The 16,093-nt window shown below is 41.9% G+C and overlaps 2 protein-coding genes across 2 annotated transcripts in view; one reads left to right on the top strand and one right to left on the bottom strand.

Annotated features, from left to right (window-relative positions):
• Positions 1-266, bottom strand: part of PEX3 (peroxisomal biogenesis factor 3) — a 39,023-nt gene extending 38,757 nt beyond the window's left edge. Inside the window, exon 1 of the mRNA XM_014525521.2 lies at positions 110-266. Within this exon, the coding sequence (XP_014381007.1) occupies positions 110-182 (73 nt within the window). The 5' untranslated portion in view covers positions 183-266. The remainder of the gene's footprint in view (positions 1-109) is intronic.
• Positions 267-287: 21 nt separating this feature from the next.
• On the top strand, positions 288-12,795 carry ADAT2 (adenosine deaminase, tRNA specific 2). The gene is made up of 6 exons (XM_006035311.3): positions 288-408; positions 1,264-1,368; positions 8,774-8,924; positions 9,896-10,002; positions 11,327-11,399; positions 11,522-12,795. The coding sequence occupies exons 1-6, from the start codon at positions 364-366 to the stop codon at positions 11,560-11,562; spliced, it is 522 nt and encodes a 173-aa protein (XP_006035373.1). The 5' UTR covers positions 288-363; the 3' UTR covers positions 11,563-12,795.
• The last annotated feature ends 3,298 nt before the right edge of the window (positions 12,796-16,093 follow it).

Here is a 16,093-nt window from a genome sequence, read left to right as displayed (position 1 = left end):
CCACACGTCTGTCCGGGCCGCAGCGAGATAGAACGCTCCCCCCGGCCCAGTGACGCGGGCACTGCAACCCCGCGGGGGCTCGTGCCTGAACGGAGAGGGGGGCACTCACCGCCCAGGACGGTGCCCAGGAAGAGACATTTCTTCTTGTGGCGTTTCAAGAAGCTCCACAGCGAGCGGAGCATCCTACCCCGCGGCCCGGCGCCGCCGCCGCCGCCCGGACGCTGTGACGTAGAGCGTGGGGCGTGGCCGGACGTTCTGGGTCCTGCAGGCGGAGGGGGTGGGTTCGGTCTTCGCTGGTGCCCGCGCACTTCCGGGTCCCCCCGGAAACGCCCGCCCCGCACGCTGGGTTCCGGCAGGCCGGACATGGAGGCGACGACGGAGGCGTGGATGGACCGAGCGCTACGCATGGTGCGGGCCGCCGCGGAGCCCCTCCCCCCTCCGCCTGGAGGGCGGGGCCTAGGCCGGCTTCTGCAGGGGCGCACACTGGCAGCGCGTTCGCGCGTTAACTTTAACGCGAGTTAAAGGGCTGCCTGCGAGGGGCTGGGCCCTCTACCTGGCAGGAGTCTGATCCTGGTCATGCAGGGGCAGTGTGGGTCCCTGGGGCCTGATCCTGGCACAAGGGGGTACTGGTTGGGGTGGCCATCATAGAGGACATCCCAGGTTTCTGCTACTCTGTTCTCTATTGATGCGCAACCTGATGCCTTTATGCTCTCTGTTTTTCTCTTCAAGCAGTTCCTTGAAGAGAAAAATAGCAATTTCTTTTCTTCAAGAGAAAAATAGAGGGTACAAAGGCATCGGGTTTTGTACCAATAGAGAACAGAGGACAACCGGACTGTCCACTGTGATGACAACCCTAATTGTGGGGCCCCTGGGGCCTGATCCCAGCTGTGTGGAGGCACTGCAGGAACCACCCCCACTGGCCAGGGTCAAGCTCTGGGGGTCTCCCACCACCCCTGCTTGGCCCCCATGTGTCATAGCTACCATGCAGGCCTGTGGCCTCTGTGAATCCTCACAGAATCCATGAGGAACCCCATGGGCCAGATGGCACAGCACCAGGGGCTGGATCTGGCCTGCAGGCTGGGGGTTAAGCACCACTGCCCTAGCACAAACGTGCCAGTGACGCCCTGTAATCTGAATGACTTAAACTGAAGGAATTGCTGATAAGGCCACTAGTTTGCAGGCAGGGAACAGGGCTGTTGTGCCAGTATTAGACCTCTGGTTATTCTTAACGCTCTCTCTGTTTTCTCCTGTGTGTTTCTGCAGGCTAAAGAAGCCTTAGAAAATGGGGAAGTTCCTGTCGGCTGCCTTATGGTCTATAAAAATGAGATCCTGGCAATGGGGAGGAATGAGGTGAATGAGACAAAGAATGTAAGTTACAAACAAGGGCCTGCCACTGAAGACTGCTTGTTGCCCTAACAGAGCACACATACTGTGTACAATGGGAGTTTTGCCATTGACTTTAGTGTCAACAGGATTTGGAACAGCACATCATGTACATCTCAGACTTCTGTCTGTTTGTGTCTCACTATTTTGTGTTCCCCCCCACTCTAATCTTTTATATGTTTGTGTCTCGGAGCATGGTTGTTTTAAGTGCACTTGCTGTCATCTAAGATGGGGGTGGGGGGTGTCAAGTGTATGCCCTGTGGGCTGGATCCAGCTCATGGAGCTGCTTTATCCAACTTGCTGGGCTACCAGCGGGCCCCTGGAAGTTGTGGGGTTTGGACAGGGAGGCATGATGTGCTGCAGAATCAGGGATGCTTGGGCCTTGGGGGACATGACAGTTGGTGGCAGGTGGGTGAGAAAGAGCTGATGCAGCCCCGGTTGCCCTCTGGCTGCTTTTTCTGCTGCCACACCCATGGCCTCAGCTCCTTGGCTGCTGGTTCTGTTGCTGCCACAATGTGCTGTGTGCTGGAGCCAGAGCTGCAACACGAAACATGTGCCAGCACCAGAATCTCCAGCTCCATAATAGACATGCAGCAAGAGCTGCTGCTGTGTGTACCAAGCGGGAGCTGGAGCTGCCGGCACTGCTGCCACTTGCTCCAGAGCCACCCCATGCTCTTTTGGATCACCGGGGCAAGAAGCCCTGTAACCTGGATCTGGCCTAGGACAAGAGGTGATTTTAACATCTCGATCTCAGGTGTTCATATGGAAAGGTATTTAGCTATGTTTGTCTGAAATAAGGCAGAAGGGCACGGCAGGGTGGTATCTTGAGTGCTGTCAGAGAGGCAGCAGTCTACTTCTTCAGATATTATGACAAAGTAGTCTGTCACCTATAAAAGGTGCTGCTGTCCAAATGAGTTAGTGTCCAAGATGCCACTCTGCTTTCTGCTGTTGTTAATTTAGTTAGTGATAGTAATTTTATATGAATAATTGATATAATAATTTCTACTTGCCTGTATTTTCTTGCATACCAACCCCCTTCCCCATATCCGGGGCGGATAAGACACCCTGGTTTGAGAAGGCAGAATGAAGAAAAAAAGATATTTTCCAGAGTCTTCCCTGCCTCAACATAGGCTCACACTGGCTGAATGTTCCCTGGTGCATGCGTCACTCGCCCTCTCCTTCCAGCTCCAAAATTTAAGCCAGTTTGGCAGCAGTTGTGATAGGTTGAGCTTTGGATGTGGAAAGAGAGGCTGAGTGACACTGGGCATGTCAACACGTACATTAATGCACCTTAGATACTGCGCATTTAGTTTAGTACTTACTTAATAAAGTACTAACTAAATGCTCAGTAACTGGCTGTGCAGTAATGCTGGCACATGGATATTTTGTGATGCTTACTGCGCGTTAGCTCAAATACTGTCTAGTAGGCTGTTAGCACTACTGCATGATGTTATTTGGCTAATAAAGTCTTGTGTAGACACGCCTACTGAGAGCTGGACTCCATTCTTGCTGTATGGGCCCAGGGGTAGCCATTACAGTGTCCCCATGCCTCCATTCTAGAACAGAAACCAGCCTTCTTACTAAAAACATGCACCCCAATTCTGGGTGACTAATTTTTGCATGTGGTATGTGAGTAAATGCAGTATTAATAGACGTGGGGGGAAATGTCCCAAAAGCATTTTTGAGGTTTAAATTTTTTTCCTGTACCCTCTAGTACAAACAGGGAACTATTCACAGTTTGCCTGTGTGAGAGAGAGCAAGAACCATTCACCTAGGATTGCTAATAGTCTGTTAGTTTGTTGTGGGCCTCTTTCCTTCCCCTTTCTAGCATTCTCCTCTTGGACCTGGGAAAACTTTCCCATAAAGCATTGGTTTCAACAAACTAGCATTTTCCAACAAAAAATAGTTTTGCTGAAAACTTCTTAATGAATTGTACTTGTTTAGTTATGTTAATTAATTCTACTAGGTAAAAATATTGATAATAATAGGCATTAAAAATTAGAAAAGAAAGCAGATCCATACAGATACAGTGTAGCTATATACAAATACGTATAGTAAGTACAGCTTGTTTTACTAAATTCTGGTATGCAATTAAAGTAATACCCAATTTTCTTTAGACTACAATATGCTGTGGTAAAGATGATGGATTGTAATGATAGGATACTACAACTTACATGTGCATACTTACACATCATTATATTATATGGGAAACCCTTGCTCACACTAATGACTGGAAAATAGATGGCAAAATATTGAAGTAATTTACCAATTAAATGACACCACAAGGCTATTGCTTTGCAAGACATGCTTTGATAAGTATGGTTGAATTATTTACAATAATACTTTATAAGATAGTAATTGATAATATATCATGGGTTTTTCCAAAAGTAAAGTAGGTCTTGTTTTACAAAGCCTAACTACTGCTCTTTTTTGGGAAAACATCTCTGGGAAGCAGACAACTAAGATTACTGGGTTTTGTATGCACATCATAGGAGAAAAGGTCTGTTGTACTGTTTACCAGAATTATGCCAGCAGTCAAGACTTCTTTTAAACCTTCTGCTCTCAAAATTTGGATCCCATTCCAGCAGCCTTATTTGTATGGGTACCTTCTATACCCAAAGGGGGCCCACTGAACAGTGGGACTGAGAGGATAGATCCAATTGCAGAATTAAGCCTTAATTTTATTTTTAAAATTGATCATGCTGTTTTTTAATTCCAGAAACGATGGTAAATATGTCTTTTATATCTGTTGGATGATTTTCGTAAACTTTGCGTATCAGTTTTGATTTCCATCTCTAACTCATGAAAATTAAGTTTAGAACACATTAGAGGTTTCAGTTTCAAACCTATAAACATCACTGAAATTCAATCATGTATTGAGTAAACCACACCAGGTATTTGGCAAAATAAAGAACTACTATTTTCTAATTTAAAGAGTAAGCGAAGAATACTGACACCAGTTGAAATGGTTTGGGTACTGGAAGACAGAATGTAACCACAGAAAGTGATCATCACAAAAATCAGACTGAACATCTTTAGTACTGCAGAAAGTATCAAGAAAGCTTCAAGCCAAATTTTCAGTCATGAGCCTGTAAAGATAAGCTAATTCTTTAAGCTTGTTTCAAGTGGCCTGATTTTTCAGAAGTGTTGAGGAATCACCATTCCCACTGTTTCCAGCAGGAGCAGTAAGTGATTTGGATCTTTCTAACTCAGGCCATTTTTGTTTAAGCTGCCGAGCTTCAGATCTTTATGGTTTAATTTTCAGAAGTGCTGGGTACCCATCACTCTCATTTAGGTCAGTGAGAACTTTGGGTGTACTGTGCTTTTGAATATTTGGCTTTTGTTCTTTAATTACATCAAGCAGTCTGACAGTGTGAGAGTGAAGATGAACACATACCAGGAACTATGGTAAGCAGGAAAAGACCAAAATGCCTTCAGTTTCTCCCTTGGTCTTTTTATTCTTATGACATTTTCTGGCATTGTTTAATAACATAGGACTGGAAGGAACCTCCTGGGTCATTAAAGCTATTGCAGCAAATATAGTGTGTAATTGCTTTCATAAATGTGTCAGTTTCCATTATACAATCATTTAAGTTTCTTGTCCTCTCATCTCATATTGGAAGGCTTTTCCAGAAACGTACTCCTCTGACACTCACCAACCTTCTAATTTCCTACCTGAACTTATTTGTGGCCCTTTGTTCTCGTGCCAATGTTGGCACTTAGTTTAAACAGTTCTTTTCCTTCCCTGATATTTAGTGCCTAATGTATTTATAGAAAAGAACTGCATTGCCTCTCAGCCTTTGGTATATATATTTTCAGGTTAACCAAAAGACTCTTTTCTCCAAATCATCCTATTTGTCCTTCTCTGCATCCATTCTTGTTTGAATTCATGTTTCTTGAAGATGGGTGAACAGATTGTATGCACCTATCTATCAGGTGCATAAGTGAGATTAGGTGCCTATTCCACCCTGCACAAGCGCTTGAAAAACAGTTAACGCAGAAGGTGGGTGCATCCTCCTCTACCTCTTGGTTGTTGCTTTTTTGTAATTTTGTCTTAAGGCTAAAGTGATGGTATGTTCCAAAAATAGGTGTGTTAACATTTCAGGTACTTGAGCAGGGTGAACTAGGATTGCATTTAGGCACTTAAATCTACTCAAATGTCTAATAGATGGAATGGTATCTGCTCTTTTGAGTTTTACTTCTACTTTAGATGCTGTGATTTCCATGTCCATACCCCTTTCCTGCCTTTGCCCCCATCCTTAATACTGAAAACTAAAGCAAAGCATATAGTTTTGGACCTATACCTTAATTTTACCTAATCTATGCCCTGTGATTACTGCACAGCAGCCCCACTTTATTTTTCCTTGTTTTGCTTTTACTTATAAGTCTAAAGAAACTTCTGGCCTCCAAGATAAAACTTTCTGATGAATCCTTTTTTCTGTTCATTGCGGACTCGCTCCTAATATCCTTTCTGAAGTGGTTATTCATCCAATGAGGTATAGAATCATAGGAAAGGAGGGCTGGAAAGAACATCCTGAGGTAATCTAATCCAGCCCCCTGCTCAAGACAGGGTTATTGCTGATTAAACCATTCTAGCCAAGTGTCTGGGTCTGTTCAACCAGCTTATGAAAATTACCAGGAATGGAGATTCCATGACCTCCCTTTTCCAGTGCTTATTCACATTCACAGTGAGGCAGTTCTTAATCTTCAACCTAAATTTCCTCTGCTGCAGTTTGAGCCCATTGTTCCTACTGTGTCCTCTCCTGCCACAGAGAAGAGTCTGGCTACAGGTGTTCAATTTTACTGGTAAGAATTTCTCTGATAGCTTCCCTGGCCCCGATTCCCAACTTCTGGGGCTTTGCAATCCCTGCCCCACTACTTAGTTGGTCAGCAGCGACAGAATTTAAAGGCCAAAAGTCGGGAACTTTGTCATGTATACTTTCCCTCTGTTCCACGGTCCAATAGCAATATACATGTAGTCTCTTTCTACTAGGCTTATCTATAAATTGTTTTATAGTTGGCTGTTTTCTTCTGGCAAAGATTGGGACGCGGGGGGGCTATGTTTTACTGTGTCTTTTTGGTTGCATAATAGGAGCATGTCTCTAGCTTCAGCCCTTCAAGACTGTTAGGCTTGTCATTACTTGTATGCCTTGGGCAATATCGCTACAAAGATCTTTGCAAGATTCTCATTTTAAAAAACCTGGCAGTAGGTTCTCATGACCTTGCCAGCATTGTCTTTCCTTTGGCAGCTCTTTAGCTTGCTTGATCATTCACAGCCCTTCCTCAAACCAACTCTACTGTTCCCCCTCTGATATTACATATGGCCCTTTCCAACTAGACTTTTTCTGGCATTGCCATCCTCAATTATGTGGCAGTCATACTGCTCCATTGAAATGTTTTCTCCCAGAAAGGTGCTCTGTTACCACATGCAGGCTCATCCTCTCTCTTGTCTCCTGGTTTGGCCATTACAGCATATGTCTTTTTCCTGGGGCATCTTGCAAGTTCAGTATGTAATCATTAAAATGAAGTATTGTTTCTGTTCTCAAATTACGAGTAATACAGTTTTATTTTATCTCAGCTCTGTTGCTCTCACTTGTTAATTCTTGTCTAAGATTTAGAATATAGCCTTTGTAGGGGAGGGATGGTATCTTTTATTTGTAAAACACTTGGCACAATATTGGGCAGTGTATTAGTAGTCCTGAGTTATAGGCTAATGACATCACCTTCAAATAATGTATTTCTTTCCACCACTTTTTTTTGGATCTCTTACAAAGAGAATTCGTTCCCATTATTGCTGTTCATGTGTTTTAAACATATGTATTAAACAAATAAAAGTATGCAGGTAGTAAATAGTGATTTTCATTTAATGAGCTAATAGAAGAGTATACATGGACCTTTATGACCCAGCGTGAAAGTTGTTTTTTTCATATGCACACATTAATGCTGCATAAACATTCCACAACTAGGCTTATTTCAAAATCCCTAATTACTGGGGCACAGTTTAAGGCGATGGTGTTCCTTTAATTTGTGTTCAGTTGTCAGGTGTGTCCAGATCATGCTTGGTGAAGAGGAAGATAAAATTGTCTATACTTGTATGCCTAATAGTCCCTTGAGCTTTAGTCTTCTGGGAAGGATTTGTAGAGTGCATTATCTGGTAGAGATTGAAAAGAGTCTCAGAGAGATTTAAATAGGTCATACAGGAAGCATACGGGCGTAGCTAGGATCTGCACTCTGATGTTCCAGGTCTTAGTCTAGCATCTATGCCACAAACGCATCATATCTCTAGATAGGGATTTAGAAAAAGGGAAAAATGTTGACTGTGTTCGCCACTTTGTAATCCACTGGTGTCATAGAGCTGCAAAAAATAATCCAAATATGGACCCAGTTTTTTTGTGATGTTTTTATTGTGACATCTCAGTAACTGTAATAGACATTATGATGAATTGTTAGGACATTACTTTATGGCAGTGCTATTTTTCTCTGCAACTCTGGTGCTTTTTCTATTCCACTTGGGTTCTTTGTGCTGTTGCTATCCTTGTGATGGCTTAGCGTTTGTTTCTTAACTCCACCAACCATTCTTCAGCCTTTATTGGCTGCAAAGAGGAATCATAGTCACTCTGATCTGTGTAGCATTACCTTTCACAACAGTTCTCAACCTTTTTCAACTCCAGGTACCCCCTGTCAGATTCAAGATGCACCCCCCTCCCCTGCAAATATGCCAGATCTTAATTTTCACTCATTTCTTGACTATAGAAAAATAGTGCAATTTGTATATTGCAAAGAACTTGTCAGGCCCACAGAAAGGCAGAATGGCTTGGACAGTCTGGATTCCTCTTTGAAATCTCTGGGTTTAGCTTGCAAATCGTGTGTGTGTCTGCATGACAGCATATCCACACGGCACCCTTAAAAAGGCATGCCGTGGCACCTGATTGAAAATCACTACTCTACCCACACCTGCTGTCCATCTGAGAGAGAGGTATACTCCTGGTTTCAGAACTTTGCTTGTTCTATCCAGGGGCAGACAGAATAAGCAGTCTGACCCATGCCTGCCTTGTGAGTTGCATGTGACTATAGTTTGAGGCTGAATGTTGCTTCTTCCGCTCAGGCTGTGCCAAACTGCAAATCCACTCTTATTATGAATTCTGTTTTCCAGCTTGAACCAGGCAAAGCAGTGATCCCTTTCCAAGGAGTATTAAATTGCTTCTCTGATGGAAGTGAAAAGAATTGGACCCTTCACAGAGTAGGTGTAGGCATGTACGTTCGCACAAAGGAGAATTGGTTTTTGTGGTGTGGTATTCTCAGTTCTCTTGGTTCTAAGGAAGTTTAACAACTGCAGATCAATTCATGGCATTTTTAAAAACGTTTCTTTTGTCTCTGTGTATGCTCCCAGGCAACGCGACATGCAGAGATGGTGGCAATTGATCAGGTTCTAGATTGGTGTCATCAACACGATAAGGATCCTGATGAAGTGTTTGCACACACAGCGTTGTACGTAACTGTAGAGCCTTGCATCATGTGTGCAGCTGCCCTGCGCATGATGAGTATCCTTTGGGGCATATTCATGTTGGTAAAATGTATGGTGGCATGTTGTTTTCAAGCAAATCGTTTGGTTATGAGCCAGCACATTAGAGGATGATGCTGTCAAATAAAGCTGTACATGGGATCAGTTTGTCTGCTCAGAGAACATACCCGCAGTATGCTTTTGTACTGAAGACCATGACCAAGATGTTCTCTGACAGGATTGGAAAAATAAATCTCAGTCCAGCATCCAGCTATGTCGTCATTGGCAGGCCCTCATTGTTGAGGATGATCACTCCCATGGGTCAAGTAAAGGGTAGTAGATGAGTCTGTTAATGGCTAAAGCCAATCCTAGAGCTGCAGACTCTGGCAGATGCCACAGATAGTGGTTAAAGGGAGGGTCGAACCACTGATTTACTGGTCTCGTTTCCTTTCCTTCTGTTTCTGTTGTTTTTCTTCCTCCAGGGTGGGACAGTTTTCTTCAAAGTAAGATGAACTCTCTCTCACAAGACATTGCCATGTAGCCCCATCCTGTGCTACTTTTCCCCAATTTGTAATGTCAGTGCCACACTTAATGTTCTCCTTGAGGGCATCCTTGAAGCATTTCCTTTGGCCCATGCGTGTCCTGACCTAAGGAGTGCCAATATTGTCACCATTTAAAAAAAGGGAGATATGGAAAATATAGCAAACCAGTAATATGTGGCTTCATGCACATCTTCTTTGGGATTTCCTTCCTCTGTCCTGTCTGATGCTCTTATCAGGCTGGCCCGTGTTGTGCTCTGCAGAAAGCTGGATATGGCTCTTCAGTTATGTTATGTCTTTGTGTTACCGAAAAGGAGGTGCTGAGAATACAACCAGCCCAGCATCAAGGAATGGAGTACAGGCTGCTTCTTTCAAAGGGCAAGCCTCAGCAAGCCAAATGGAATGCCTTGTGCCATAAAGATATTCTGAGAGACATGTTTTCTCTTTGCTTAATACCTTAACTCAGTCACATAAATTCCACTGGTTGTATACGGTTGTCAAAATGAGAGATTTGGAGGCTGTGGCTCGGTCTTGAACATCTCCTCTGATGACTTAATAGGCACTGGGGAACCATTCCAGGTAGGCTATCCAAAGATTTCCTTTCATGTATTTAATATTTCAAACAAGGTTAGCAACCTAAGGCCCACAGAGCCATTAGATCAAACCTGTGGCCTTTTGTGGGGAGAGGGGGGCGGGCACTTCAGCAGATTTCCAAGCAGCTGGGGACGCAAGTCGCATTTAGTGCTGGTGGACTTTGTCTGTTCCATGCTGCAGCTGGGCAGCTGAAGTTTTGGCAGTGTGGGGATTTGCCTGCACAGTGCCATGACTGGGCAGGTAGGAGATGCACCCATGCTATGGCTGGGCAGCAGGAAGAAGTGGCAATGGCAGCAGTGGCCAGACCCTACGACTGGCCTGCCTTGGGCTAAACTGGGTCCTTCTGGCTCTCTGCCACACCAAGGTTGCCAACCATGGTTTAAAAATGGTGATATGTTTGCTTTTGGCAATAAGGTTCTTAGGGTGTGTGGCCGTAAAAAATTCTCATCAGCAAGGCCATGTTCTGTTCAACCCGGTGTAAGCCCTTTCCTTACCAGTTGACTACCTGTCTCTCATAACTGGGAGTTGGAAAAAAAGCTTATTGTGAAATAGGACTCAGAGGGCTTTGCACAGCCTTCTCTTGATGCATTGCTTTCCTGACATTCAGCTGGCAAGGGGTATTTAATTATCTTATATGTTCAAGTGTATAAAGGAAAAGGCTATTTCTACTGCAAGTGTTTTCCTCCTTTCTCCCAAGCAATTGCAGTAGGATGAATACATACAAGTCAGCACCCTCTTATGTGGGTGGATGATCTGAAATTAGTGCTGTCATTGAAAACATCCTACTTTGTTGTTTTTCCGGTTGTTCTCATTCACACAGGGGAGGGGAAGTTACAGTACACATTTTGTGGGCAAGAATATTGTTTTTGAAGGGCAACTGAGGCCTGAGAGTTTGTTGTTAGGAATACAAAACAGGATTATAGAGAAGAGCTTCTTGGTAGGAGCCTATTAGACAAATAGCTGTGAGTCTCTCTTGCATTCCCAGGTGTTAGTATGATTTACCTGGAGTAAGTTGGAAGCACGCTAATTAGTATGCAGTAAAGGGAAAGGAGTTTGCAGAAGAGTTTTCCTCATAATTTCTGCAGAATGTGAACAAATCTGAATTACCATACTAAGCGTCATGCCAATTTAAATCAAAACAGATAAATCTTCACCCTGTAATGAGGGGTTCTGATCACAGATAATTAGAGATATACTTCAGGTAAATAAAGGAGACAATACAGGTCTTTGCAATTAACCTACACATTGGATATTATGGTGAGGTCCATGACATCTTGTTTTCATGAATCTAGTATTCTAATTTTAACAGTGCATTGCTGGCTATCGAGCTGAAGAAGCAGTGGAAATGTTAAAAACCTTCTACAGACAAGAAAATCCAAATGGTACGTTTCCTTTTTATGCACTCATTTTAACCCTAATAATTTCTAAAAAGATTGTGGGCACTGGCATTGTCAGCATTAATATTTCATATCCTTTTTCTTCCTGTCCTTTTTCTTTCTGAAAGCACCAAAGTCAAAAGTACGGAAAAAGGAATGCAGTAAGTAAAAGCCCTCTGCTAACAGAAGACTGAAGCACAGGAAATAATGGCCTGTGGGGAAAGATTTCTTCACCGTCTTCAGTGCAGCATTTGGGAATGGCAACATTAATGAACTTCAAATCTGCTCCCGTTTTACTACTTGAATATTATCAGTGTCTTCCATTTTATGTGTCTAGTAGGTGATATGATTTCTAAATCACCAACCTTAGTCTTTGTGAAAAATATTTGCCTTTATCGGGCAGGTAGAAGGTTTTAAGTTATAGTTCAGACTGAACAATTTGCACCACATGGATCTTATATGGATGCACTACCATAATGGCCTGTCTGCACAGCATGTGGATGGAATATTCTATTAGGGTCCTGTCTATGGTTATAGATAGCAAGTATTTTTAGAGAATAGTTCACTTAAGCCATTTAGAAGGAAACAGTTCTATAAACATTCAACTGTACATTTACTGTACACCGTATACCTTAATTAAGAACTATAAGAGGGTAACAAAGGGCAAACAAACAGACCTTGAAAACTGATACCAGACCAGTGTAAGAGTTCTTCATTATTTTATTCTTTTTGTCTCCTATAGAACAAACAGCTCTGAAAAGTCATGTTTAGGCAGGAAGATGTATGTGAAAAACTGTATATGTCTTAATGCTTAATTTGTGTGTGTATATATACATGCTGATTTGCATAAGCAAATACAAGTTTTTCATACTAGTGATTTATATGTGAAGAATTGAAGGCTGGCATGAAAATCTGTCCCTTTCTGACATTCACTCCTTGATTATTAACATATGGAAAAAATAATGGTTAAGAATCCACAAGTAAATTGGACTTACTTTCAGTTGCCAAATCCTGACATCTGCATGTTTAATTGGAGATATGAAAACCAGGAAAGGAAAATAGGAGTAACAAAAAGAGAACAAGATGCATGATATTATAACTTTTTGGACATTGGTTAGCTAAATGTCACTTACATTTACTTTTGCTTGGCATTGCTGTAATTTGTAATCCAGAAGAGGGCCTTACTGTTCCACTAATGAATTAAAATGTAAACCTAAATTGAATCTTTGATTGCATTGTTCCTAAGTGGATATTTATCAAATAAAAAATCAGCTTGCAATTTAATCGGTTGGAGAAAAATTGCAGAAATTTGAAAAAGCCTTAAGATTTTTTTTTTAATTACAAAAGAGCAATTAAAATTCCTTGGGTGCAAAAGTTATATACAATTAAATACTGTATCTGTTTGAACAAAATATGTTGAAGTGATTTTTTTTTGTTAGAAAAGATCAAATACATGGTTATACTTGCCATCATTTTCCCCATCAGCTTGGAATTTACCTTCTTAATATAATCTTATTAGTTTATAGTTTACTGAATGGGGGGAGGAGAATTTTTTGTTCAGTGTAATGTAATATTACAGTTCTGGACCAGGCATACCAAAATATTGTTCCTTTTTGTTTATATTCTCGATCTGTTGTATTGTCTGACCTATTGGACCTTGGTTACTGCCTTCTCAGTCTGTTCCTCCTTCTAAGCAAATAAGTGGTAATGCATTTTTAAATTCTTCACCAGCAGAGATGTTAGAGCTGAAAGGAGGTGCCATTGAATCTCATCCTTCAGTGAGTAAAGGCTACAAGGGAAATATGAAATAACCTGCTAAATACTTGCTATGTAAACACAACCATTTAAATACCTTTGACAGTGTTGATGTGAGGTAGCAGAGGAATTTGTAACTAAGTCACTGGGACCTTGAGAGAAATGGGTTCAGTCCTTGGTTTTAAATTAAGCCTTTTTTTCCAACTGACCATGTCATCTCTCTCCATTCCAGATCTGTAAAATGGCTGACCATACTTTCATTCCATACTATAGTGTCTTATAGATAACTCAGTTAATATTTGTGACCAGCTCACATCCTGTGCTGATGTTGGAGGCACTAGAGTACATAACTAGATAACTGGAGGAAAAATAAATATATTTGAAGAGCAAAATCTGATTCTGCAGCCTTTCTCTTGAGAAATGCTTACTCATGGGAGAAGCAATCGCTGAAATGAATAGGACAGTTTGCTTGAATAGTTGTTCATCATAATTAAGAGCAGAAGACACTGTGGAACAAGACCACATGATGCCCTGCAGCTAAAAGGTTAGTGACACAGTGAAGGTGTTTTCTTGAAATCTTGAACCAAAAGAAAAGCTAGACAAGTGGGATTCTTTCACTGAACCCCTACTTAAGAGAGAGTGTTCTTTCTCTAAGCATGTGGTATCAGTCCTCATGAGAAGCCCAATACATGGTGGGGTTATGTATTCCAGATAGCAGAGGAGCTAAGAGAGCCTTGCCAAAGCCAGTGGGATTTTTCTGACATGTCCTTTACCTACTAAACAGGATCCTCTAGGTTATAACTAATTTGCATCAGGTGGTGACATTTCTAAGTTTTAGGGCTGATTGTTGCTTTCTGTAAGTCAAAGGGAAAAGGCCACAATTACAGTGCTAAAAACCTTTTCGATGATAACCTACCTGAAATCAGTAGGGCTACTCGCATGAAGGGTTATTTGCTTGAGCTTCTGGTGTCAACGTTTCTTTTTTATTAGCCTTTCAGTCTTTTAGCCTAATGTTGATCAATAAGTCTCAGAACTGGCTCTCTTAAATACCAAGGAATCCTTGGTGAATTAGCTGAAATGGTATGAATTCCTGAAGCAGCAAAAGCTACTTTGCAATCTTATTCCTTGTTTATATGCTGTTGACAGATGTCACTCTAAACTGCTTTTAAAGGAGGGAACTTGCTGCTTGGTTGTGCACATCAGCTGAACTTACATAAATATTTTGTCTGGCTACTCTTCTACCAGTTTAATGGAGCTAAACTGCCATATCTTTGTATCCAAACAGAATAGGCTTAAAACTACAATGGTTTAGCTTCTACCTAGAGCAGAATAGAGCTGACAGATGGAACTGTTATAGCACATCAGCTGTGAAGTATTTATAATTTTAAACCATTTGATCTGTTCATCTGTCCATATCCCTAGACAGTTAAAAAATTGAGGAGCATTTTCCCCATTCTAACTTGTAAAGAATACATTGATGGATCGACTGATAATCTATTTGTAACAGCTGCTTGGCCCCTAAAATATGACACAATACAACAATCCAACATCTTCTGCCTTTAGCACCTGACATCATATTAACTTCAATTAGGGCTACAGATGGTCAGCATCTTTGAAAAATTAATACCTAAGTCTGTTTCTGAATTTCAGGTGACTATGTTTGACATTTTTAAGCTTTAATGTGCTCAAATAGAACATCCATCTTCATATTTAAGAAAAAACCATGAAAGTTAGTCATTGGATCATCAGGCTCAAGACTTGTTCTGTTGGGAGAGTGCAGGCCTATATTCTAGAATATGCATTTTTACCAGATTTTTGAATACTTACAGAGTTTTAAAAATAAATTAACATCAGATCAGATATTTGAAGAAACCTTCAGTGTAAAATAAAAACTGAAGACTAAATAATGTTTCTTTTCTGATTGAAAATTGTTCCTCCAATTTCCTAGAATTTTTTGAGAGCTTTACCATACAATGGGCAAGAACAATTGACAACAGTTAACAGGACATTTCTAAAACTTTTGGAAAGCCTTCATAAGAGGCTCATTGAAAAGTTCAGCTCAATGTTAGATTTTATTGAAAAGCATACAAATATTATAAATAATATTGTATGGTATGGTAGCCTCGCAAAGACACATCAGAAATAGGTGGGTAGCAGAATGAGGAGGTTGAAAAGACTGGGACACTTTATTATATTCTCTCTGTCTTATGTAGTGGACAAACTATAATAGATTCGGGGCTCCTGAGGCAGCTCTCAGAGACCATAAAAACTAAGGGGGCGGTAGTCATGGGGGACCTAAACTACCCAGACATCTGCTGGGAGACACAGACAGCAAAGTCCCACCGTTCACGCAGGTTCCTATCCTGTGTATAGGACCTCCACCTGACGCAGGAGGTACACGGTCCCACTAGGGGGAATACCTTACTGGATCTGGTATTGGCAACGGGGGATGACATGGTAGGGGACCTACAGATCGGTAGCCATCTGGGGGACAGTGATCACCAAATAAAAGAATTCATCATAAGACGTTGAGTGGGTAAGGTAGCTAGTAGGGTGAAAGTGCTAGACTTTAGGAAAGCTGATTTCAATGAACTCAGGTGATTAGTTAAGGACGCACTGCAGAGTAGGAGTTTTGAAGTGATGGGAGCCCAAGAAGGGTGGCTGTGCCTTAAGGAAATGATCTTTTGGGCACAGAGGGAGATGATCCCAATGCGAGGAAAAAGAGGGAGAGGGGCCAGGAGGCTTCCTTGGCTGACCAGAGAAATCCAGGGCAGCCTACGGGCCAAAAGGGGAGCACATAAAAAGTGGAAACAGGGAGAGATCACCAAAGATGAGTATACCTCCTTTCCTCACGCTTGTAGGGAGGCAGTTAGACAGGCCAAAGCTACCATGGAGCTGAGGATGGCATCCCAAGTAAAGGACAATAAGAAATTGTTTTTTAGATA

The sequence above is a fragment of the Alligator sinensis genome, unplaced genomic scaffold (genome assembly GCF_000455745.1).
Source record: "Alligator sinensis unplaced genomic scaffold, ASM45574v1 scaffold576_1, whole genome shotgun sequence".
In the NCBI taxonomy this organism is placed as follows: Eukaryota; Metazoa; Chordata; order Crocodylia; family Alligatoridae; genus Alligator; species Alligator sinensis.
The sequence above is the reverse complement of the archived record's forward strand: the minus strand, read 5'-3'. Positions and strand labels throughout refer to the sequence as shown.

Bases quoted from the DNA above. Each gene is read 5' to 3' on its own strand.
- ADAT2 (XM_006035311.3), top strand. From the start codon at position 364: ATGGAGGCGACGACGGAGGCGTGGATGGACCGAGCGCTACGCATG. The intron at 10,003-11,326 runs GTAGGCTATCCA...TAATTTTAACAG, and splicing joins GCACTGGGGAACCATTCCAG to TGCATTGCTGGCTATCGAGC. The intron at 11,400-11,521 runs GTACGTTTCCTT...TCTTTCTGAAAG, and splicing joins CAGACAAGAAAATCCAAATG to CACCAAAGTCAAAAGTACGG.